At 40.2% G+C, this 23829-nt stretch overlaps 1 protein-coding gene across 4 annotated transcripts in view; it reads left to right on the plus strand.

Moving 5' to 3' along the window:
• Positions 1-21628, plus strand: part of FBXW11 (F-box and WD repeat domain containing 11) — a 122403-nt gene extending 100775 nt beyond the window's left edge. For all 4 annotated transcript variants that reach the window (XM_047091205.1, XM_047091198.1, XM_047091211.1 and 1 more), the window contains 7 exons: positions 3525-3643; positions 4872-5121; positions 7852-7970; positions 9801-9911; positions 11028-11106; positions 12429-12614; positions 19064-21628. In XM_047091205.1, the coding sequence (XP_046947161.1) occupies positions 3525-3643; positions 4872-5121; positions 7852-7970; positions 9801-9911; positions 11028-11106; positions 12429-12590 (840 nt within the window). In that variant the 3' untranslated portion in view covers positions 12591-12614; positions 19064-21628. The remainder of the gene's footprint in view (positions 1-3524; positions 3644-4871; positions 5122-7851; positions 7971-9800; positions 9912-11027; positions 11107-12428; positions 12615-19063) is intronic.
• Positions 21629-23829: the final 2201 nt, after the last annotated feature.

Consider the following 23829-nt stretch of genomic DNA (forward strand, 5'->3'; position numbering starts at 1 on the left):
GAGAGAGTGGGAGACTGAGAATCCCAGGCAGGCTCCAGACTCTGTGCTGTCAGTGCAGAACCCTACTTGGGGCTTGAACTCACGAACCTGTGAGATCATGACCTGAGCTGAAACCAGGAGTTGGATGCTTGACCAGCTGAGCCACCCAGGTGCCCCAACCTTTTTTTTTCTCAGTCTTTTTTTCCCTATCCTTATAATTTTGCTTTTTAGAGAACAGTCTATAAATGGACTCACACAGTATGTAGCTTTTTGAGTTTGGCTTCTTATACTTAGCATCTTAGATGAGATTATCTCCTTTGTTATGTTTAGCAGTAGTTGATTCCCTTTTCTTGCTGAGTAGCAGTCTACTTTCTGGTGCATCCCAGTGTGTTTATCCGTCTACCTGTTGAAGGACATTTGTGTTTCCAGTTTTCACAATTATGAATAAAGCCACTATAAACATGTATGCAAATTTTTATGAGAACATACATTTTCAGTTCGCTTGAGTAAAAACATAGGAGTGGGATTGTTGACCCATATGGTAAGTATCTGTATTTCTTGCTAAGAAATGGCCAAGCTGGTTTTCAAAGTGGCTGTACTATTTTATGTTCCTATCAATAAGGTATGAGAGTTCCCTTTGTTATGCAACCTTGTCAGCCCTTGGTATTCTCAGGTTGATATTTGCCATTCTAATAAGTATGTAGACATATGTCATTTTGAGTTAATTTACATTTCCCCAATGACTGATGATCACATGATCTTTTCATGTGCTTATTTGCCATCTGTATATTTGGTGGTGAAGTATCCAAATCTTTTTTTTTTTAATTTTTTTTTTTTTAATGTTTGTTTATTTTGAGAGAGAGAGAGCGAGCGAGCAGGGGAGGGGCAGAGAGAAAGAGGGAGACACAGAATCCAAAGCAGGCTTCAGGCCCTGAGCTGTCAGCACAGAGCCCGACACGGGGCTCAAACCCATGAACTGTGAGATCATGACCTGAGCCGAAGTCGGAAGCTTAACTGACTGAGTCACCCAGGCGCCCTGTGAAGTATCCAAATCTTTTGTCCATTTTTAAAATGGGTTGTTTTCATATTATTGAACTTTGAGAGTTCTTTACATATTCTGAATACAAATCCTTTTTTTAAGAAACATTTTTATTTATTTTTGAGAGAGTGCAAGTAGGGGAAGGGCAGAGAGGGGGACAGAGGATCTGAAGTGGGCTCTGTGCTGACAGCAGCTAGCCCAATGTTGGACTTGACCTCACAAATCGAGAGATCCTGACCTGAGCTGAAGTTGTATGCTCAACTGACTGAGCCACCCAGGTTCCCTTGGATACAAATCCTTTTTTGAGATATGTTTTGCAGATATTTTCTTCCAGTCTTGTCTTCTCATTTCCTCAATGATATCTTTCATAGACCAGGAGATTTTGATTTTGATTTTGATGAAGAATAGTGTACCATTTTTTTCTTTTATGGATCATGCTTTTTTATTTTAAAGTTCATTTATTTTGAGAGAGAGAGTGTATGAGAGTGGGGGAGGGGCAGAGAGAGAAGGAGAGAGAATCCCAAGCAGGCTCTGTACTGTCAGTGCAGGGCTGATACAGGGCTCAATCCCATGAACTGAGAGATCAATACCTGAGCAGAAATCAAGAGTCAGATGCTCAACCAACTGAGCCATCTAGGTGCCTGTCTTATGGATCATGCTTTTGATGTCATACCTAGCAAGTTTTTCACTGAGCTTTTGGATCTGTAAATTTATGTCTTTCATTCACCAAATTTCAAATGTCTTTCGCCATTATTTTTTCAAATATTTTTTCTGCCCCGTTTTCTTTTTTTCTCCTTCTGAGACTCTAATTACATAAATAGTAGATCTTTTGTTATTGACTTACATTTTCTCCAGGCTTCCCCCCTGCCCCCCACTCTTTTCTGAATAATTTCTTTTAGTCTGTCCTCAAGCTGATGGCATGCTGTATCTCCTTAGAAATTCACAGGATAGAGTAGCACATAAAGACTCTTGAGGTCTGCAGGAGAGAGATACCCAGTGTTTCCCCACTTCCAAAATATATTTGACCTCAGAACCCTATTTTTATGTAATACTTATCAATCAATAGCCCTGATAACCTGCAGCCATAAATATACTCTGGCAAGAGTGACGTATGTTACTATTTAATTTGGGCAGTTATCCTTTAAGGAATAGTGAGAATGTTTTATAAGGGAGGTGCCTGGGTGGCTCAGTTGGTTAAGCATCCAGCTCATAATCACATGGTTCGTGGGTTCAAGCCCTGCATCAGGCTCTGACCCAACAATGTGGAGCCTGCGTGGGACTCAATCTCTCTCTCTCTCTCTCTCTCTCTCTCTCTCTCCCCTTCTCTGTCTGCCCTTCCCCCACATGGGGGGTCTCTCTCTCTCTCTCTCTCTCTCTCTCTCTCTCTCTCTCTCAAAATAAATAAATACACCTTAAAAGGAAAAAAAAAAGAATGGTTTATAAGGACCTTGTCAGAGCATAGGCTGACCACAGGCTTGCGTTTCATTTACATTGGATGTGTTTCTAAAAGACTGCCGTTAATAGAGGCACACCATGTTTAAAATAGGCATGCATTTTATTTACGAGACATAAACAGTAGAGCAGAGATGCACTTTAGAGAGATCATCTAGAACAGTGGTTGGAAACCTTTTGTCCTTCATTCTGTACCAGTCCTGGATCACCAATCACTCTTTCAAAATAACCGTGGTTCTAATAGGTCAGAAATTAGAAGCAGGTCTTGCTGTTGTAGAAAGACAGTTAAATGTCTTGTTTTGGCTATTTGTAGTAAACTTGAGGGATGCTGCAAATTATGACAGTATGATTTTACAAAGGAAGAAACAGGTTCACACGATCTATTTTTAACAATCCAATCTTTAAAATAAATGATTTCCTATCCCCTGTTATATGTGGGGAGTATTGAAAACTTGAAAAACATTGGAAAGATCAAAAGAAGGGAGAAAAAGAACACTCAGAGAGCAAAGCCGACTATTATTAACATTATCTTTCCTTTTCATCTTTTTTTGGTTTTAAATATATTGATTATATCACCATATAGATGGCTTTTATTCTATTTTTTAAAAAACATAACTGTAATGAAGCATTATATTCTCTCATTAAAAGCTTTTCAGTTTACTTTGAAATTTTTCTGAAATGTCGAACATTTTTCATTTTAAAATTTTTATAAGTAATCATAATGGGTTAGAGATAATGCATTTTTAAAGGCTCTTAATAGATGTCACACTGTTTTTCAGAGTTTATTTAAAAATTCCCTTTATAAGGCTGTTAAATATAGTAAGTATAATAGTTAGAGGGACAAAGTAAACAAAATAGCACATCTGTTTTGGAAGTTATTCGATATTGCCTCTTCCCTTTTTTTGTCATTTTCCACCTGTTTGAAGTTTAACTGTTCTTATTTACTGTAATGCAGGTTTGTTCTATTTTGTGATTCAGAAAGTAAGGTGAGACCAAAACATTTATCAGAAGGTGATAGACTAAATCACTGTTTGTGGTTTTCTTGTCTCCATAGATTTGGGATAAAACCAGCTTGGAATGTTTGAAAGTGTTAACGGGACACACTGGCTCTGTCCTTTGTCTCCAGTATGATGAACGTGTCATTGTGACTGGTTCTTCAGACTCTACAGTGAGGTGAGTGATTTGGCTTCGCTGGTCTGACTTCCATATCTTCCGTGAGAAGACTGAGACTGCACCCTTTTCGGGGATAAGGACACACATTCTTTGTATGTGTTTTATGTGCTGTATTTCAAAACCACTTTAGGTGTGGGTTTATTTGAACAAAGCAGGCTAGAAAGCCACCTTTTGTTAAGTAGGTCCTACGCTCATTGTTGTATGTTATAGAGATGGAAATGTACTAGGAAATATTACCTAGTGTTAGACTAGCTTTCTCCTGGGAGACCATGCTCCAGACATTTGGAAAAGTCACCAGCATGCTAGTGTCCTTTCTCTGACTCAGTGCTTTTCAGGCACTGCTTCTGCCACAGAAGCCTGTGACTTTCCTCCTTTGGTCTGTGTGAATTTGTCCTCTTAGGAGATTGGGTTTACAGAAAAGCTGTGACGTGAAAGGGCTGCCCCTGAGAACCTTATATGTCATGGATGGAGCAGCTGCCATATTGCCTTTGTCCATAAAGCGGTTGGGTAAATAGATGCATGTGGGAATTGATGAGTTGTCATGACTTACAGTCTCTAGTGTGCAATGGATAAGTAATGGACTCTGAGACCTATCAGAGGCCAAAAAGAGCCTTAAGCTTGGAAACTGCCCTCAGTTCCCCAGCATGAAGCCTCCTTCCCCTGTCATCTCAGACTCCCTGCGAGCCCACTTAACTTGAAGAATCATTTTGTTGTCCTCACTGTCCCTGATTACCTCATGTTAAATAAACCTAAACCTGGACAGAGCCAGAGTTGGCCTTCTTCCTTCCTTTTTTTCTTTTTAAGTTTATTTATTTATTTTGAGAGATCAAGAGAGCATGAATGGGGGAGGGGCAGAGAGAGAAGGGGAGAGAGAGAATCCCAAGCAGGCTCCACACTGTCAGTGCAGAGCCCGATGTGGGGCTCAAACTCATGAACTGTGAGATCATGACCTGAGCTGAAAATTAAGAGTCAGACACTTAACTGACTGAGCAGCTACCCAGGCCCCCTCCATAATTGGCCTTCTTTTTTTGAAACCCTCTCAGTACTTCTCAGCAAATACAATAATTGCTTCTGGGGGCTCCTTTTAAACATGGTCTTGGATGTGAGGTCCCAGTCACAAGAGAAGCTTACATCTCCCTAGCCTACTACTAAGAATGGGCCCAGGGCACAGACACTGACTCTTCCTGGTTGTCTCAGTAATCACGCATTGTGCTTTTCTGTTCTCTAGAGTCTGGGATGTGAACACGGGTGAAGTTCTGAACACATTGATCCACCACAATGAGGCTGTACTGCACTTACGCTTCAGCAATGGACTTATGGTGACCTGTTCCAAGGATCGCTCCATCGCTGTGTGGGACATGGCTTCTGCTACCGATATCACTCTACGCCGTGTCCTGGTTGGCCACCGTGCTGCTGTCAATGTGGTAGACTTTGATGATAAATACATCGTGTCTGCCTCTGGTGACAGAACCATCAAAGTAAGTGTATGTACTAGTCATAACTCTGCTTCCTCCTGTTCCCTTTCAAACACAGAGGAAGCAGAGGTGGGCTTTACCAACCTGGTACTGGGCAAGATCTGTAATCTGCTTCATCTGTGCTTGAGCCCTTGAGGCAATCCCATTCTTCATGCTTCTGGAATCACAGGCAAGATAGGAGGAAAGGGTCACGGGTCCACGATGGAGAGCAGCCTTCTATTTCATGAAATGACACCATTGATCGCGTGTTTAAGGGGAAGAGAACTAACCTGTGGAACATGTACTGTGTGCTAGGAGCTTCACCTTACCCTGTCGCTGATCTCTTCCAGCACTCTGTTGAGGAAGGTATTGCCTCAATTTTACAAATGGGGCTCAGAGAGTGAAGAACTGGGCTGGAGACCACACAGCTAGTTAGTGGCGGAGCTGAGATTTGATTTATTCACTTAATTCACTTCATTTGAATTAATCCACTTAATGGTCTATGCCGTGCCATAGACCCTAGGCTGGATGCTGGAGATACAATAATGAATAAGACCCATCCCTGCCCTCAAGAAGCTCGGCGTATGGTGGGTGGCAGGCATGAGACAAATGGTTGTAGTCTACGGTGAGTCATAGGATGTAGTAAATGCAGGTCTGATTCCAGTATCCATTTTAACTTTTTAAAATTTTAGCTTTTGAGATATAGTTCACATACCGTGAGTTTCACCACTTAAAGCATGCAGTCCAGTGCCCCTTAATGTAGTTACAGTGTTAGCCATTTAATATAGTTTAGTTTCAGAACATTTTCATTGCCCCCTGAAAAAACCTCCTACCCACTGACAGTCAACCCCTGTTCTCTTCTTCTGGTCCTTAGCAATCACTAATCTATTTTCTGTGCATGGATTTGCCTCTTCTAGACATTTCATATAAATGTAATCCTATAATATGTGGCATTTTCTGTCTGGCTTCTTGCACTTAGTGTGGTGTTTTCATGGTTCATCCATGAATATTGTAGCACGTGTCAGTACTTCATTCATTCTAACGACTGAAGAAAATTCCATTGTGTGGATGTGCCACGCTCTGTTTATCTGTTCATCAGTTGATGGACATTTTGGTTGTTTGCACCTTTCATTTGTTAAACATAGTGCTGCCATGAACATTTGTGTGTAACTTTTTGCACAGACATACATTTTCAGTTCTCTTGGAATTGTAACTCTGGGTTCGATATTTTGAAGAGCTGCCAAACGTTTTCCAAAGTGGCTACGCTGTGTTAAAATCCCACCAGCATTGTGTGAGCATTTGAATTTGGATCAAAAAACCTTCTTTTTTATGACCAGCACTAGGTGGCATTCTGGTATCTAGTATCTAGCCCCACACATCACAGAGGTAGCATCAACCTTTAGATAAAGTGGTCTGGCAGTTGAACAAGTAGGGTTTGTGTGCAGTAACTCACTTACCATTCAGTCAGACCAGTTGGAACAAGATCACTGCCTGGAAGTCAGGAGGGTTTGGGCCTTTTTTACAGAGCAGCCGTTGCATAATATCAGCCTGGAGGATTTCTCCGTATCCTTGCCAGCACTTGTTATTGTCCATCTTTTTTATTACAGCCATCCTTGTAGTTGTGTAGTGGTTATCTCTGGTTTTGGTTTCCATTTCCCTTGTGACCACTGATACTGAGCATCTTTTCAGTGCTTATTGGCCTTTTTTGTATCTTCTTTGGAGAAACATCTGTTTAAATCTTTCATGTACTTAAAAAATGGGATTATTTGGGTGTTTTTTGTTTGTTGTTTTTTTTTAATGTGTAGTTACAAAAATTCTTTATATATTCTGGTTACAAGTACCTTAAGAGGTGAATGATTTGGAAATATTTTCTTCCATCTTGTGGCTTCTCTTTTCACTGTCTTGATGGTGTTCTTTGCCACACAGACAACTTTAATTTTAATGAAGTGCAATTGATCAATTTTTGCCTTTTGTTGCCTGTGCATTTATTGTCCTGTCTGAGAAACCGTTGCCTAATCCAAGATCACAAAGATTTACTCCTGTGTTTTCTTCTGAGAGTTTCATAGATTCAGCTCTCACATTTAGGCCTTCGGTTTATTCTGAATTGTATTTTTGTATATTGTGTGAGTTGGGGGTCCGACTTCATTCTTTTGCATGTGGAGATCTAGTTATCCCATTCAACTACAAATGCAGCTGGTAAAATAATTCAGGGCACTCTGGTTGCTTTGCGTCTCCTTATTTGGCTTGTAATATATTAAGTGTGTCTGTGAACATCTAAGTCTTGCAGATGGTTTCACAAAAGAGGGATTATTTATTCCACATACATAATATTAGGAGTGATGTGTCAAAACAAATGGAGCTGTTCAAGAAACTATGCTGGAAAAGAGGAGGATGTGAAAGGTGAAACTTTTTCACATCAGTTACATTGGATATGACATGTCAGCTGGCATGAAAACATAAAATCTGGCCCACACTCTTCCCTCTAGGCAAGTGAATGTCTGAACCATCCAGGAGATGTTCTCTTTGTGAATATCTCAAGGTTGGAGACTTCACAGCTTCCCTCTGTTTCATTCCTGTTTTATCACTCTGCAGCTAAGAAAACTGTATGCTGGCCAGTCTGTCCCCCAGCTTCTGAACCAGATTTCATAATCAAGTATTTTGGTCATTCTTAGAAGCTCTGATGTTTTTAAAAACGTATATTGTGAGGGGACTTTTCGGCGTTTATTCTTAAAGTATTATTAATTGGTTATGCAGGTCTGGAGCACGAGTACCTGTGAGTTTGTTCGTACTCTGAATGGGCACAAGCGAGGCATTGCCTGTCTCCAGTACAGGGATCGGCTGGTTGTTAGTGGATCATCAGATAATACCATAAGGTGAGTAGAAGCTGGTGTGCTGACAGAGTAGGCTGATTTTTGCTATAGTTTTGACTCCTGCCCCAGTCCTGATGCTCAAAAGACTTGGAGACTTTGGAGATACTTCAAGTAAGAAAACTATAGGTAACTTTTATTAGTCCATTTGGTCCTGTGAACTGAAGTGGGTAAACTGACTCCTCCAATACACACGTTTTATGACATAAACTCCACCCAAGATCCCTTAATACCAGAACTCCTCAGAAGAGAGGACGCTCCAGCCTGACTCTCTACTTTCCCTTATCTGTGAGCTCCTGTCTCCCTCACTAACAGGTGGGAGGAGTGTACTTGATTTATCTGTGTCTCACCCGAGGCTACACTACAACATCATCCCACTCCTGTTTCATCATTTATTTTATCTCCCTTTTTTCTTCCCAGCACTCAGTGTCCTTGCTTTTTAATAAATCTGACTATCCATAAACACTGTATTTGTTAAGAATTTCCCTTAAATATCTACTCACTGATCCCAAGTCGTTTTTCCATTGTCCCAACATATGCTGGTAGCTTTTTTTTTTTTTAATCAAATTGTTTAATGTTTGGGCAAAATAAAGATTGGTTTCAAGATGATTTTTAAAAGAAAGAAGGAAGGAAGGAGGGAACAAAACAGCAATAAAGCTGAAACTGCTGCAAGTTTTCTTTATCATTTTAAGTTTTAAGATATTATTAAAGTCAGTTGACCCTGAATCTTGGTTCTCTTGTATCCATCATGCTTTATATTACTTAATATTTCATCAGTAAATAGTCCTTACCTTTCTCACCGGAATCTTTTACAAAATAATAATGTATATTCCTTTATAGTTTATAGAGGGGAACCACTTTGGAGTCAGTGGCAGTGCTGAATGGCTCTGCTCACAGTAGGTTAGAGAAGCCACCGTCACTGACACTGATGAGAAGATTTGCTGAGGGTGGCTGTGGTAAAATATTCATTGGGTATATGGTAAGAGCTATTGGGAGAGGGGCGAAGAAAAGGTTGTTACAGAATGAGTTTGCTGACTTTGTTTTGTACATGTTAGTTTGCTGTGATTTATGTTTACAAACAATGTAGAAAAATCAATGATGACAGAAAAATTAAAAAATTTTTATTTTCAGAACTGTTCTGTAAATCATACACCGAGAAGAAGGCTGGGCGTAGTGTGTGGGTTCATGTTCCTGAGACACTTCATATACTTAATGAGAGGCTCCCACTGTGACTGTGTAAACTGGACAACCCTCGTGTCCGGGAGTGTTATCTAGGAGGGGTGTCCCTAAACCTCATCAGGAGAGGAAGACCATTATGCTGGCCCACTGGTTCTAACTTCAGTGGGTCTCATGGATTCCAGGCTAGAAGTGCCTGGGGTGGAAGCCTACCCTCCTGACTGTATTATATCCTCCCCCAGCCCACACACATCATGCCTTTTCTTCTCTCCTGCCTACAGTCCCTATCTCCCCCGGAAAAGCCCTTCCTAGACCATTTGGCTACATGGTTTAATCAATTCAGACATCAAAAGAATGCCTAGGAACTAAATATAATTGAAGTTTGTTGTTTGTTGATCTTATTTAAATAGTAATACATGCGTGTGATTAAAAAAGGTTTCCAGTTGAGTAAAAGAAAATACAATGAGAAGTAAGGCTTCTACCCAAATTAGTGCTTTAAAATGTACAAATGGTATAAATGTACATGCGTATCTCTTTGTACAGTGTAGACTGGGAACGAGATAGAAACAAAGTTCAGGAGAGAGTGAAAGTCACGTTAGGGGCAGATAGTGTGAATCATGTGTGGGAAGTTGTTTCATAGAGATCTGTTTCACATTCAAGGCTATGGGATATCGAATGTGGTGCCTGTTTAAGAGTCCTAGAGGGACATGAAGAATTGGTCCGATGCATCCGGTTTGATAACAAGAGGATTGTCAGTGGGGCCTATGATGGGTATGTATTTCAGATTTCTAAGTGCACTGCTGCCATGGTATCTAGAGGAAAAGGAGTGCTGAATATTAAGCAGCTATGTATCTGCCAGTTCTGTGCCCGGTCCCTTCTGTGTAATGGTGGATGGCAGGTGTTGCCGTACCGCTTGATCAAGTGAGGCCACTCTGGCCCAGAAGGATGAGCAGTCTTGCCCCAAGTCTAGCAGAGCCTCTGTAACTCCTGTGCTTACAGCTTTAACCATTATTGTAAAGGTTGTGTGGGAATTCAGTTCTTTGCCTTCGCCCTAAATTAAACTAACTCTGTGTGTGTGTGTGTGTGTGTGTGTGTGTGTGTGTGTGTGTGTGTGTGTGTTCGTTCGGCGATACATTTCCTTTTCCCTTTTGGTTAATTGAACAAATACTCTTTAAAAAGCCTTGTGACTTTTTAAATGAGCAAGTGGCAACTGTAAACCTTTCAAGGTGACCTTGTATATACTCACAGATTAGTTGGTCTGTTTATGCTCCTATTATTAACTTTCAGCATTTGCCTAGTTTGAAGAAAGGTATCCTTGGAATTTCCCAGAGAGCCCTAGTTTCTGTCAGCAGCACCTACTCAGCCCTAGAGAGCCCCCTGATTAATGAATTTGGTGACATAGATTATCAAGTCAGGAACTGAATTCAGATAGCATGAAGTTGTTTTCTTATCTCCCTTAAAAATATTTCTTCACAGTTTCAGCAATCCTGAGAATGTGTAGGTCCTTGTTTTTTCCAAAATCAGATGTAATTAGTTTAAGTAATTTGTAAAAACATAAGCATGTTCTCCATTAGCTTATTATTATTTTTTAAAATTTATTTTGAGAGATTGAGAGTACAAGTGGAGAGAGGCAGAGAGAGAGGGAGAGAGAATCCCGAGCAGGCGCCACACTGTCAGCATAGAGCCCGGTGCCGGGCTTGATCCCACAAACTGCAAGATCACACCCTGAGCCGAGATCAAGGGTCAGATGCTCAACCAGTGGAGCCACCCAGGCACCCCACCACTAGCTTTTATACTAGCAGTTCATGTGCACTCCTTTCTATCAAGGAAGTGCTCGACAATATATAAAATGTTAACTTTCCCACTAATCGCAGTCTTCTTTTCTAGGAAAATTAAAGTTTGGGACTTGCAAGCTGCTCTTGACCCTCGAGCCCCAGCAAGCACGTTGTGTTTGCGCACGTTGGTGGTAGGTAATCTGTTGAAGTGGGAGTGGTTCCCGTGCTGGAGGGTGGCCTCCTGTAGATGGACCTGCCCAGCTGTGTCACAGGAAATCTTGTGTATCTCACAGCGTGCCTTCAGAGAAATGCACTGTTTTGTTCATTTTGGTTAGCCCAAATCAGAGAGTAATTGACATTGACGTTACAGTGAGCTCTTCCCTAAGGAACATTAATACAACTTAAAACATGAAAGCAGACATCCTCATTTGTAGGTGGATTGGTTTCCTCGTAGAGCTCAAAGTATTTCCTTCCTATAGATTTGGAAGAGTTCTTTTATTTATTTTTTTATTTATCTATCTATCTATCTATCTATCTATTTATTTATTTATTTAGATGTTTATTCATTTTTGAGAGATGGGGAGAGAGCATGAGTGGGGGAGAGGCAGAGAGAGAGGGAGACACAGAATTCCAAGCAGGCTGCAGGCTCCGAGCTGTCAGCACAGAGCCCGATGGGGGCTCAAACCCACAAACTGTGAGATCATGACCTAAGCCGAAGTCGGACGCTTAACCGACTGAGCTGCCCAGGTGCCCCTTGGGAGAGTTCTTAATACGGGTATCTGGTTACGTTGAATTTTTATAATACAGCACATTTCTGTATTATTAAGATGGAATTTCTCCTCAGTCTATATTGTGTGAATTATTGCTTTGGCATTTAAAAATACTTTATGTAAATCTTGTTTTAACATCTTTAGCAGGCTCATTATTTCTAGTAGTCTGATTGCTTTTGTTATATTAATGAGGAGACAGTTTTTTGAAAATATTGATAGATTTTTCGTATTTTTCGTAGCTTTACCTTTTTTTCTATTTCTTTGCTTCTTGCATCGATTAGAACATGCAGAACTATGGTGAGGGCCATTCTTGTTTTCTTCGTGATTTTAATGAGAATGCTTCTTACATTCCACCATTAATTTTGAGTTTGGTTGTGGTTGAGATAGATATTCATGGTAATGTTAAAAACACTATATCCTTCTGGTCCTTTTTGCAGTGTATCAAGAATGGGTATTAAATATTGTTGTTTACCTTTCCAAGATCTTTGGTGAGGCGATCACATAATTTGTCTCCTTTGACACATTAATGAGCCAGGATCTCAGATACAAAGATTAATTTAAAGAAGAGGCCTAGAAGGAAAAGCCAGAGTTTTGTCCCTGGGGTGAAGGACAAAGATCAGTAAGCTCTGGAACATTCAGTAAGCCTGGATAAGTAGCTGCATTTTCAGCCTGCGCCAGAGCACGGGTAGAAATGAGGGATTGTAAAGGTCTCATTTTACTCATCAAGCTGTCACATTTCACAGGAACATTCTGGACGTGTGTTTCGGCTACAGTTTGATGAATTTCAGATCATCAGCAGCTCCCATGATGACACTATTTTGATTTGGGATTTCTTAAATGTGCCTCCCAGTGCCCAGAATGAGACCCGTTCTCCCTCCAGAACATACACTTACATCTCCAGATAACAGTCTGCACTTTACCCGTTTCAGGTGAGTTTAATCTTGCTAATTGAATTCATCTTCCCTTTGGGGGAATTTTGTGATTTGGGCTCCCCATCGATAGGAACCAAAGTGATTAGTGTTTTTTAGCTGTGTCAACTTTGCAGTTCTCATGTAAGGCTAGATCTTTATGGTCACATTAAAATAAGATCTAAATCAGAGTCCTACATATTGTGGGTTTTCACATGGGCAGACAGTGTGATTCCTGTTTTTAGAAACTGATTTCCTAAATGATTTCCTGTCAATTTAACACAGGCAAGGTCCTTCAGATTCTGTTTTGGGGTGCAGGAATCTCCTTTTTCTCTTTCCTGTTTTTCAGTTCTTTTATTTAAAAAAAAAATCAACATCAGCCAAACACTCAAACTTCCCCCTCTGTCCCTGGTATAATCTACCCACCATCACTGTCCCCTAGAAGAGGAATGAAAGAAAGGTGTTTGTTGAGTGAGCCCCTAGAACCCGTTCTTCGTCCACTAGATACAGCAGGTACCCTGGAGGCAAAGTCCTTTGCTCTGGTTACAGGAAGAGTTAGAGCCATCGTAACCATTGATGATGGCATGTTTTGATTACTAAGGGTGTCCAGTCTAGAGGATGAGAAGCCTTACTTGGCTGTGTCCTGGGACCTGATGACCCTGTTCATCTGGAGCAGTATTTCCAGCTCTGAATATTTTGCAAGGGGGCCAGTAAATCCTGTGCACGTTAAACTTTACAGATTGAATAAATTGGTTTGTACCTACTTGTATTACTATGTATATATGTATGTAAAGACTGATTAATAAATAAAATTCATACTTATTTTAAAATATTACTTACTACTTAGTGGCTCTTTATCGTTGTATGTTTTCTGCTCATTAAATGTTAAAAGTGTAAAGAGAGTTTAGATGCAGAATTGCAGGGAGAAAAAAAAAAAAGGGCCCTTAGATCACCAAGTTACCATCATTTCTAATACTTCTTACTTAAGACTCTAAGGCCCAAAACACAGATGTCCAGGAAGTTTGTCTTACCCAAGGGTCAGCAGACTATAGGCAGAGTCCAAATTTGTTCCACTGCCTGATTTTATTCCTCTGCTACAGCAAGCTAAGAATAGTTTTTTACACTTTTTTTTTTTTTTTTTAAATTTTTTAACGTTTATTTATTTTTGAGACAGAGAGAGACAGAGCATGAACGGGGGAGGGTCAGAGAGAGGGAGACACAGAATCTGAAACAGGCTCCAGGCTCTCAGCTGTCAGCACAGAGCCCGACGCGGGGCTCGAACTCACGGACCTCGAGATCATGACCTGAGCCGAAGTCGGCTGCTTAACCGACTGAGCCACCCAGGCGCCCCAGTTTTTTACACTTTTAAATAATTGAAAAAAATTAGAAGAAGAGTACTATCTCATGACACACGAAAATTATATGAAATTCAAGTTCTAGTGTCCATGAATGAAATTTTATTATAATAGCCATGCTCAGTTGTTTATGTATTGTCTGTGGCTGTTTTCATACTTCATTGGAAGAGTTGACTAGATGCCACAAAGACCATATGGCTTGTGACATCTAAAATATTTATTAGACAGCTCTTTAAGAAAGTTTGCCGTCCTCCAGTCTTGCCCCTGTGCCATCGATTAGTGATAAACCAAGGGTCTGCAGGAATGGCAAATAAGCTTTTTCTTCATCCTGGCTGAGTTTGATCAGTACTGCCTGGCTGGAGTGCTGCCTTTGGAAGGATTCTGGGACCTTGTGACCCCAAGGGATAATGCTGTGATGGGTTGGCAGTGTCTGCCTGGATGTGGGAGGTGAGCAGTAATGACCTGTAAGCCACATACATAGTTACTGTTCCTGGTCCCAAGTGCGTTCATATTATTTCTCATGATAGTGACCATCTATCTGCCTTGCCACCTTCTCTCTGGATGGATTCTTCCTAAGTTGAAAAAACTGTATGGCAGAATTATTACATTTTTTGAATGGAGCCTTAAAATAGATACAATGGGGGATTACAGAGGAAGAAGGCAAGGATCTCTTGAGTGATTGTTCCTCCGCGCTTCAACCGCCCTTCCCCAAAATCCTAAGGAAGATACAGGGAAGGAGAAATGGACCTAGATGAGAACTGGTTTCCCTCCTGGTCTTTCCTCTCCCTCTTCAGCCCGCTCTCCATTCTGCTGTCAGTTAGGATCATCTTAAGCCCTGCCTCTGCCGTCCTCTGCCTTACTGGTTTCCTGCCGTTCACGGGATCATGGTTCAACTACTTCACATTAGCTGACAGGAGTTTGAGCGTCTGGCTGTTACCTTGTGTCCTCACTATCCTCCCCATGCTCCCGTCTCCTGTTACTCCCTTCCAAAACCCTAGCTGCAGCCAGACTGAACTCTGTTTAATGTCTCTAATTACACTACAGTAGTGCAGACCTCCACCATCTCCCTCCCCTTGCTTGTGTTATTATGGCTTCTAGACAGCCCCACTCCCCCTCTGCCCTTTCATTTCATGCTTAATTTATTATTTGATATTGAAATGGTTTGCACGCCTGTCCCACTCACAAGGCCGTGGGCCTCCTTGTGTTGCGGAGCTCCAGGGTTCATTGGAGTCCCCGGTATATTGTAAGCGCTCATTGATGTTTGTTGGGCAAGTGACACCCATGGCCAAAATGACATATTTGTGTTTTTTCTCCGAGGCCACACAAGAATTTACCCTTAAGTAGATAAATACAGTTTTAGGGTATTCCTGCAGTCACCTTCAGCAAGCATAAAGATAATAAGTCAGTGAAAAATTGGAGTAAATCATCTAAACTGACACAGTCAGGTACTAGATACGTTCCCTAGGTAGACAGGTCACCTAGATGTACGTGTCTCCCTCTGCCCCTGCCCCTGTTGTTTTTTAAGCCAGTTTTACGGAGATAGGATTTGTGCAAAACTTGCACTCGTTTAAAGTGTACCGTTTGATGAGTTTTTACAAATGTATACCTGAAAATACCTCCACAATCAAGATAAGAATATTTCTGTCACCCTCAAAAGTTCCCTTGTGCCACCTTTGTAGTCAAAGCCTGACCCCATCCCCGCCTTAGCAAAGACTGGCCTGCATCAGTTTACATTTTCTAAAGTGCACTGTCCACTGTGGTAGGCAATAGCCACTTGTGGCTATTGAGCTCTTGAAATGTGGCCAGTGTGACTCAGGAACTAAGTTTTAAATTAAATTTTAATTGAATTTAATTGAATGTTTAATTGTATTTAATCATACTTTATTTAACATTACATTCAAATAGTTACACATAGGTAGTGATTCCTGTTTGGACCGGCATAGTTTCAAAAGTTTTGTATTTTTAGCTTTTACATTTCTGTCTTTGATCATTTAATTTGTGTGTGTGGTGTGAGATAAGAAAGTCACTGGTCTTTTTATATAGCTGTCTAGTTGTTCCAGCACTGTCTGATTAAAAGAATTTCCGTTTCTCATAGATTTGCTTTAGCGTCTTTGTCCAAAAGTCAATTGACCATTTATTTGTAGGTCTATTTCTGGACTGTGTTCTAAGTCCATGATTTATGTGGCTGTCCTTTCGCCAGTACCATAGTGTGTAATAAATGTTCCAACTTAAAAAAAAAATTGCTTTGACTATTCTAGATTCTTTAGGTTTTCATATTCAGTTTTGAATTGTCAAAGTCTATGAAAAGGACAACCGGGATTATAGTTAGCACTGCATTGAATTGTAAGATCATTCTGGGGGAGAATTTCCACCTTAACAAATGTTGAGTCTTACAACCCATAAACATGGTAGAACTCTCTATTATTTAGGTCTTCTTCAGCCTCCTAGCAGTATTGCACTTTTGCTTTGCTTTGCTTCCCTTTGCTTTGCAAAAGCAGCTTTGCACATCTTTTGTTCAATTTATTTCATTCTTTTCCTTTTCTAAGCTATACATTTTCCTCTGCACATTGCTTTAGCTGCATCCCACCTATGCTTTTGTTTTTCCACATAAGAGCAGCACATAAAATAGGACATGGGCAACTGTAGCTGGAATGGATAGTCTCAGGGGAATAGGTGTATCAGAGAAAAACTTAAGTGGTTAACGCTTTTTTTTTCTTTTGTATTTTTGATATGTGTGTTTGTCTTCACATTCTGTTTAGAGAGGTACGTGGTGAAATCCAAGACATCCATAGTATGTTTTCCCTCTCTGGCATATTTAGTAGATGAATGTTAGAACACAGTAAAATTTCACAAATTGGACAACTTTTACATATTACTTTAAAGTGCCCCGGAACAAGATTTCTTTGGTTGAGAAATGGAATAATGGTCACCCATGGTGTTTCTCTCATTGGCTGTGGTAGAAAGGAAACTGTGGTGTTACTTCTTCCAGGCCCTCCTCCCGCCCCTTTTTGGGAATGTAAGAACAACTGCGCTTGTTATGATCCACAATTATAAATCAATGGAAAAATCTTATCTGCTTTTTAAGCAGCACAAGCAGTGAAACCTCAAATGTGTTTGTCTCTTCAAAGTGAATTACTTTTGACAACCTTGGCAGTCAGCTCTATAGATTTTACTGCTCTTTTCCAAATTCTTTTCATTTATTGTAACATGAAAAAAATTATTACCATGTGATACTGTAAGATTTATGCATAATAAGAAACACTACCCTAATGATGATTTAACCTTGCAGTAAAATATTCACCCCTAAAATATAAGGTAAGAGTATTTCTATGTCAGGAAAGTTAGCAACAGATTTATTTGCTGAGTCATTTTTTTAAATTACTAACTCCTAAGAGCTAATATATACAGTAGTTCTCTTTTTTATTACAAGACAATATAAGATCATTATTAGGAAATTAGAATAAGTAGATAAGCCAAAAGAAAATAAACTCCTACTCATGATTCATCATTATTCACTCCCTTGTAGATATTCTTTCAGGCTTTCTAAAATTATGGTTGAGAACTGTATATGTTTTTAAAATGCTTTTTCCCCCCCTTTATTGTAAATTTGTTCCTTGTCTGTAATGTCAGTATTTGTCTAAATCACCATCCCTAATGGCAAAATAATATTCAGTTGTTTGCATGGGCCCTGTTGTGTACATAAGTTTTCCCCCAGCTTTTAGCTGTTATAAAACACGCTGCTGTAATCATTCTTTTAGCTTAATCTTTGCTTTATTACCTTTGGATAAAATTCTAGAAATGTCTGCAGTGTCAGGTTTAAAGGTATGATGTTTAAAGACTTTGGTTCATAGAGTCATGTTACTCACCAGAAGAGTTAAATCAGTTTACGTTCCTGCCAGCAGTGTTTGAGAGTGCCTACTTCTTATCTGTGGATGTTAATGTTTTAAAAATAATACTCTTAAAGATCCTTCATGCGAAAGCTGTGGTGAATGAAATTAAATCTCTCTTGAACTCATTGAAAAGGCTTATTAGGATTCTTGATCTTTATGAAAATAGACAACCTTTTAGGAAAGTTTCCTTTAAAAAAACATACAAGCTTTAAAAAAAAATCTCTTTCTCTCTCTTTTTGTCAGAGAATCTTAGACATATAGGTAACTTTTAGATCTTCTAGGCTATTGGTTTAGTGCTGTGTTTGGAAAGGGTTGTGACCCATTAGTGATGGTGAAATCATTCTAATGGATTTTGACTTTGTTTTGATGAAATTTAGAACAGAAAATGTCAGCCTGCATTGTACATAGTAATGATAAGTTTAGGTGCGTGCGTGTGTGTGTGTGTGTGTGTGTACACATATTTATATACATGGATGAGTGTAGAATATATGATTAAAATGTGTCCCTGACTCAAGGTCACCGTAAAAACAATATTTAACATTCAGTAGTCTTTCCCTCTGCATTGTATTGTCCTTTTATAAATGATTTATTTTGAAAAGAAGTAGTTTCTGATTATTAGCATTCTATTTAGAATGAATACTTTATTTACTAGTTTTTGCATATTTTTGTTTCACAATGATAGATGAGGGCTCTCTCGGGTAGATATGAGACCAGCCGTCGTAGGCTTTGGATGTCATAAAAGATTATGCTAACTATAAAATCTAACATGAAGCATATTTTGTTACATGCATAATTTTTAGCAGGAAGCACTGAAAGATGTACGTTATAGGGGTCAGTCTTCTCTTCTAATGCCCTCTCTGTCACTTAATGGCTAATGCTTTGAGCTAAACAATGTGTCTGAGCCTTAGTTCTTTTATTTGTCAAGTGGGTATAATAGTTTCTACCTCATAAGATTGTTGTGGTTTTAAATAAATACGATGCCTGGTATGTAGTACACTCAAAACATCTTGCAGCTTTTATTTTTTATATATTTTTATATAATACATAAAGTCTATTTTTTTTATATTTTTATATGTTTTATATATTTGAAAATCAGTAATGTGTTATGTGTGCACAAGGGCATGTCTGTGTGGATGTGGATGGGCTGTGGTGTATATCTCCATGTCTAACCAGAATATCCATCCATACTCCCTTTGTGTTTTGTTTTGTTGTTTTGTTTTCCCAGGGTTTCCTAGTCTTGAACTACTGGCTACATGGCTACCAAATGCCTAAGGGAGTTCTTCGCAGCTGAGTTATGAAGCTGGAATTGGTTCTAGACGCTGGGTAGATGCAAAGCAGCCTAACTCTTCCAAGTACCAACATTTCTCACCTCCGATTCCGGCCTCTACTTTGAGAAGGATACCTTAGCTTCACCGACTTCCAGTAGAACAGAAGCCCATTTCCTCCCCCCATCAGTGAAAAAAAACAAAATCTAATGCTTCAAATGTAAATTGTTCATATAAAAGGAACGTACTACAGTCTGTTTTACAGAAGTAAATCGACCATCAAGAGAAGACTTGGCCTCTAATTTATATTGCTTTGCACTTTGGTCTGATACTAAGAAACCGCATTCTTCTTTGGTGAAATTTTGGGTGCCAAACACCTACCCAGAATGTCCAGGGCTTTCCTTTTCAGAAGTTAGCATTCTCCTTTTGACCGTCCAAGTCATTATGAATTCTGACCTGTATTAGGAACATGTTGGACAATGGAAACATTTCTCTGGTTTGTTTTAGTAATATTTTTTGGATCACACTTCCTTTCTGTACCAATTTCTTTTAATTTAAAGAACTATAAGCCAGGTTATATTATCTCCCAACAGGTAATATAGCTCTTTTCTTTTATTAACTGTTCTCTGTCCCCCAACCATCTCCTGATATTTGGTAGAGTAACACTTTTACACGTGTGCTTGCCTCCTAATTTAAAATACTGTATCCGCATGTAGATATAATGTACATAACAGTTTAACCTCAAGGTTGCTAGAGTCAGGGCCCCTGTGCCTGAGACACTAATACAGAGTGTGTTCGCACTTAGCCATGGGCTGGGCTCGAGAACCTGATACCAGGGTTAATGTGGATTACCTAGAACCCTTCCTGCAGTATTCATACGGTATTTTTATTTTGTCATTGTCATTTTGTGTGTATGTGTGTGGTGTGTGTGGTTTTAACGGGAATCTTGTTTTTAAAATGTAGTTTCTAAAGTTTAACACAAAATGTTTCATTCATTGTGCAGCATATACAACAGAGAGGTACCTTAACATTATTTTTTGTTGTTCTTTTCCTCCCAAGTACTTCTCTGAGTACTAGCGTTCATTTGACTTCACTGTCAAAGATCATTCTTCTGTTCATTAGTAACCCTGGAAAGGGAGGAACAAGAAGGCCCTGTTGACTGGGTTTCCTGGCTCTGGAATTCAGGCATCCTGGCTTTACCAGGATGTTAACCGGGCCTGCTCATATGTTGGAGCCCGTATCCCATGGCAGGTTGCTTCAGGGGCCCATCTTGAGTGGAAGGGTACTCCTGTGTGGTGCAAAGCCTCAAGCTCCTGAATCCCATTGCCGTCATCTCTGGTGTCACATGTCGCTGTGGCCCTGGCAGGTTCTCAAAGCTCCCGAGTGCCCCGCAGCCCGAATGTGTGAATGGCACTCTCACGCCGACCGTGCACCGAAAGGACTTTGGCATTCGGTTGGCACTCCTTTTCCCTTGTTCAATATTAGGTTCCTGTTTGCCCCTTGCCATTGTTTCCAAAGATTAAGCAACGTCAGTAACATTTTAAAGGACCAATAAGAACCTCCTGTTAACTAAACCTCTTCCCGTGGAAGCACACTCTATAACTAAAGGGAAGGGCCCTGGGCTCTGTTCTGTCCTTTGCATTGAGAACGGTGTGGGGATCAAAGTGTGTGTATGTGATTTGTTTATTGGTTTGGCTTGGCTTTTTTGATTTTTCTTTTCTCCTTTTCTAAAAATGCATCCTTCCCTTCCACATGTTACCAAATTAATTTCTATTTTTGAGAAGTTGAGTGTCCAAGTGTAGAAAAATAAATAAATAAAAGGAAATCTCTATTTCGTGAGGTAGATGTTGTAAGCTTGACAGTGGCTGTGGAAGTGAGTTCACCTTTACCACTCTCCACCTTACAGCTTTATATCAGACTGGTTAGGAGAGCCCGGGGGTGTGGGAGGGGCGGGGGAGGAGGCAATTCTTCTGAACGAATGGACTTTCTGTTGTTGTTTTTGCATGTTTAATATAGAAGTTCTTGTTCCTTGGGAGATCATGGCCTTTGAATATGCACACAACCTTTGAATTGTGCCTATTAAATTATAGCAGGGGACTCTGGCACCCAAGGAATTCTGACTTTCTGGGATTATAGTAGTAATTCCCAGCCGTACTCTGGACTTTATTTTGCTAACCATAATTGAGCAACTGTAAATTACTGCTATATTAATGTTTTAAAGCACTGGGATAGTCTAATTCTAACTTGTAATTAATTATGTTTGCCAATTATCTGTTTGAAATAAATTTGTGTCTGAACAGCTATTGAAACTGTTAAATTGTACAGATATTATTCATGACAGCTTTGTACTGTGGAATGTGCTTAATAAAAAACAAAAAGTTTGACTTTTGTCCAATAAATTGCTAAGTAATGTCAATAAATCAAGTATGAGTATTATGCAGTACACCTAATCTGGCTTCATGCAATTGTTACTTCAGCTACTAATTCAAAGCCAATACTCTTAATAAAGTGTTGCAATACTCTGATGCTCTGTTAAGAAATTTTTCAAAAAAAAAAAAAAACACAACTGTTATGTTCTCTCAGTAATTCAGTGATGTACCATTAAAGTTTGTAGATTAAAAAACAACAACAACAACTCATCTGCTCTGTAAAATGAGGTTGAAAGCAAACTGCCTTTTGACTTGGGAGAGGTTTGTGTGCGATAATACCAGTCCATGCTGGGGCGTCTTGCTCTTTTGTTTCACTTTCATCTGAGGAGCTGGGTGGAGGCTGGCTTCCCCATAAGTTCTTTCTTCACTGCTTCACAAGTTACTGTAAAAATCCGAAAACGGCCCCTTCAGTGTCCCAAGTGGCTCCGAGGGTAAGTGGACCCTCTGGTTCTCGAAGAAGCAGGTGGAGGTGTGAAAAGCACGCTTGCTGCCTGACCCCGGTAAATGCAGGACGTGGGACTGTTGAGTTGTCCACGTTCACAGATGCACACACCACTGGCTGGTTACTAAATCAGGGAGGGTACCGTTTGCGTGTGTAGGATTCTGCTCAGAAGTCCTGCGTGGTAGCGGAAGTTTCCGCATAACTAGATCTCCCCCCATCAACCCGCCAGATTGGTAATGTGGACTTTGGGGATGAGAGTGTTTCTAGACAGTATTGCCTCCATCCATTTTTCTTGTAAATGTTTTAAAAATATGTAACATGCATATGATTAAGCAAACCTATGTACAAATCATAGAGTAAAACGTGATCCTCCCTTTCACCCTGGACCCTCAGTCCCCTAGTATTATCCAGTTTTTTGTATATCCTTCAACAGCTAATAATACTCTGTGTGTGTATGTATACATATATGAGTATATCATATATATGCACACACACATATACACATCACCACACCCCTTTTAACATCAATGGTAGCATGCTGTGTCACACTTTCATCTTCTGCTTTTTTTTTTTAAGTTTATTTTGAGAGAGTGTTTGTGTGTGAGGGGGGAGGGGCAGAGAGAAGAACCACAAGCAGGCGCCACGCTGTCAGCGCAGGGCCCAGTGCGGGGCTCGATCCACGAACCCCGGCGATCATGGCCTGAGCCGAGATCAAGAGCTGCTTAGCCAACCGAGCCACCCAGGCGCCCTTTCATCTAATACTCTCTAGGAGATCATTCCATGCGAGTGCATGTAATTTTACCTCCTTGAGCATGACCGTGTAATATTTGGTTGCCATAATTTATTCAGCAAGTTCCTTGAGGGAGGAGTTGAGGTGATTGCTTGCCCTTCCCTGTAGTGACTCATTTTTCACAGGTCTTTCTATCTGTGCCTGTGCTAAATGTGAAAAACTATTGGTAATTTGTGCTCATCATTATGAACAGCAGACCTTGAGCCCGAACATTGCTGCAGAGTGGGAAGGACCTCAGGTGTCAGACGATCTTAACCTCTCCAGTCGACTCCTACAGTCACATAAGTGTTCAATAAATAATAGTTTCTTTTTTCCTCAGTAGGTGAGGTGTTACTGCAAGAAATTGACAGCTACAAATGCATCCCATATTGATTATGGAGATTCTAAGAGAGGTTTTGTAGAGCTCCTTGGATATACAATCAGAGATGAGTGGTTCTTTGCCATTCAGCCTATTGGTTTTCTAGTTAATAAGGAGAAAAGGAAGTTGGGCCATCTGGCTAATAACCCTGTTACTAATTAGCTGTGTGGCAATACCCCCTTTGGGGTCTTAGCTTCCCCATGTCTAAAAGAAGGTGTCACTAGCTCAAGTCCTGGAGGGCACATGCCCCAGCTCTAGACGATCTATTGGCTTGCAGGAATGCAGACCCTGTAATGCCAGGTCTAGATTTCCAAGAAAAACTGAACATCCATATTATGTAAAGACCCAATTTTTATAAGTTGGGAACTTTTAAAGTCAGTCACTGGAGCACTGACAGCATTGTGATCCCTGAACCAACATGATTTGAAACATTTCTAGTAGCGACCTCTTGAAATATTGTGCCTAGGTTTGGCCACCGAACACTTGAAGAATAGAGATTTCAGAGAAAAGGGACAAATTAAATGATATGCCCTGTGACAAAGTGACCAGCCCATAGAATGACTCCATACATGTTCCTTTAGGAAAAATGACCAAACAAGGGAGGAGTTTGAAAAAAAAAGGAGGAGGAAGGGGAAGGAAGGAGCCAAGAGCTGGCGACCACCATCTTCAGTCACATTGTGAGTGTTGAGACCAGCTGCCTGCTTTTG

The sequence above is a fragment of the Lynx rufus genome, unplaced genomic scaffold (genome assembly GCF_022079265.1).
Source record: "Lynx rufus isolate CCGP_SWC_20201006 ecotype Redwood Valley unplaced genomic scaffold, mLynRuf1.p SCAF_1, whole genome shotgun sequence".
NCBI lineage: Eukaryota > Metazoa > Chordata > Mammalia > Carnivora > Felidae > Lynx > Lynx rufus.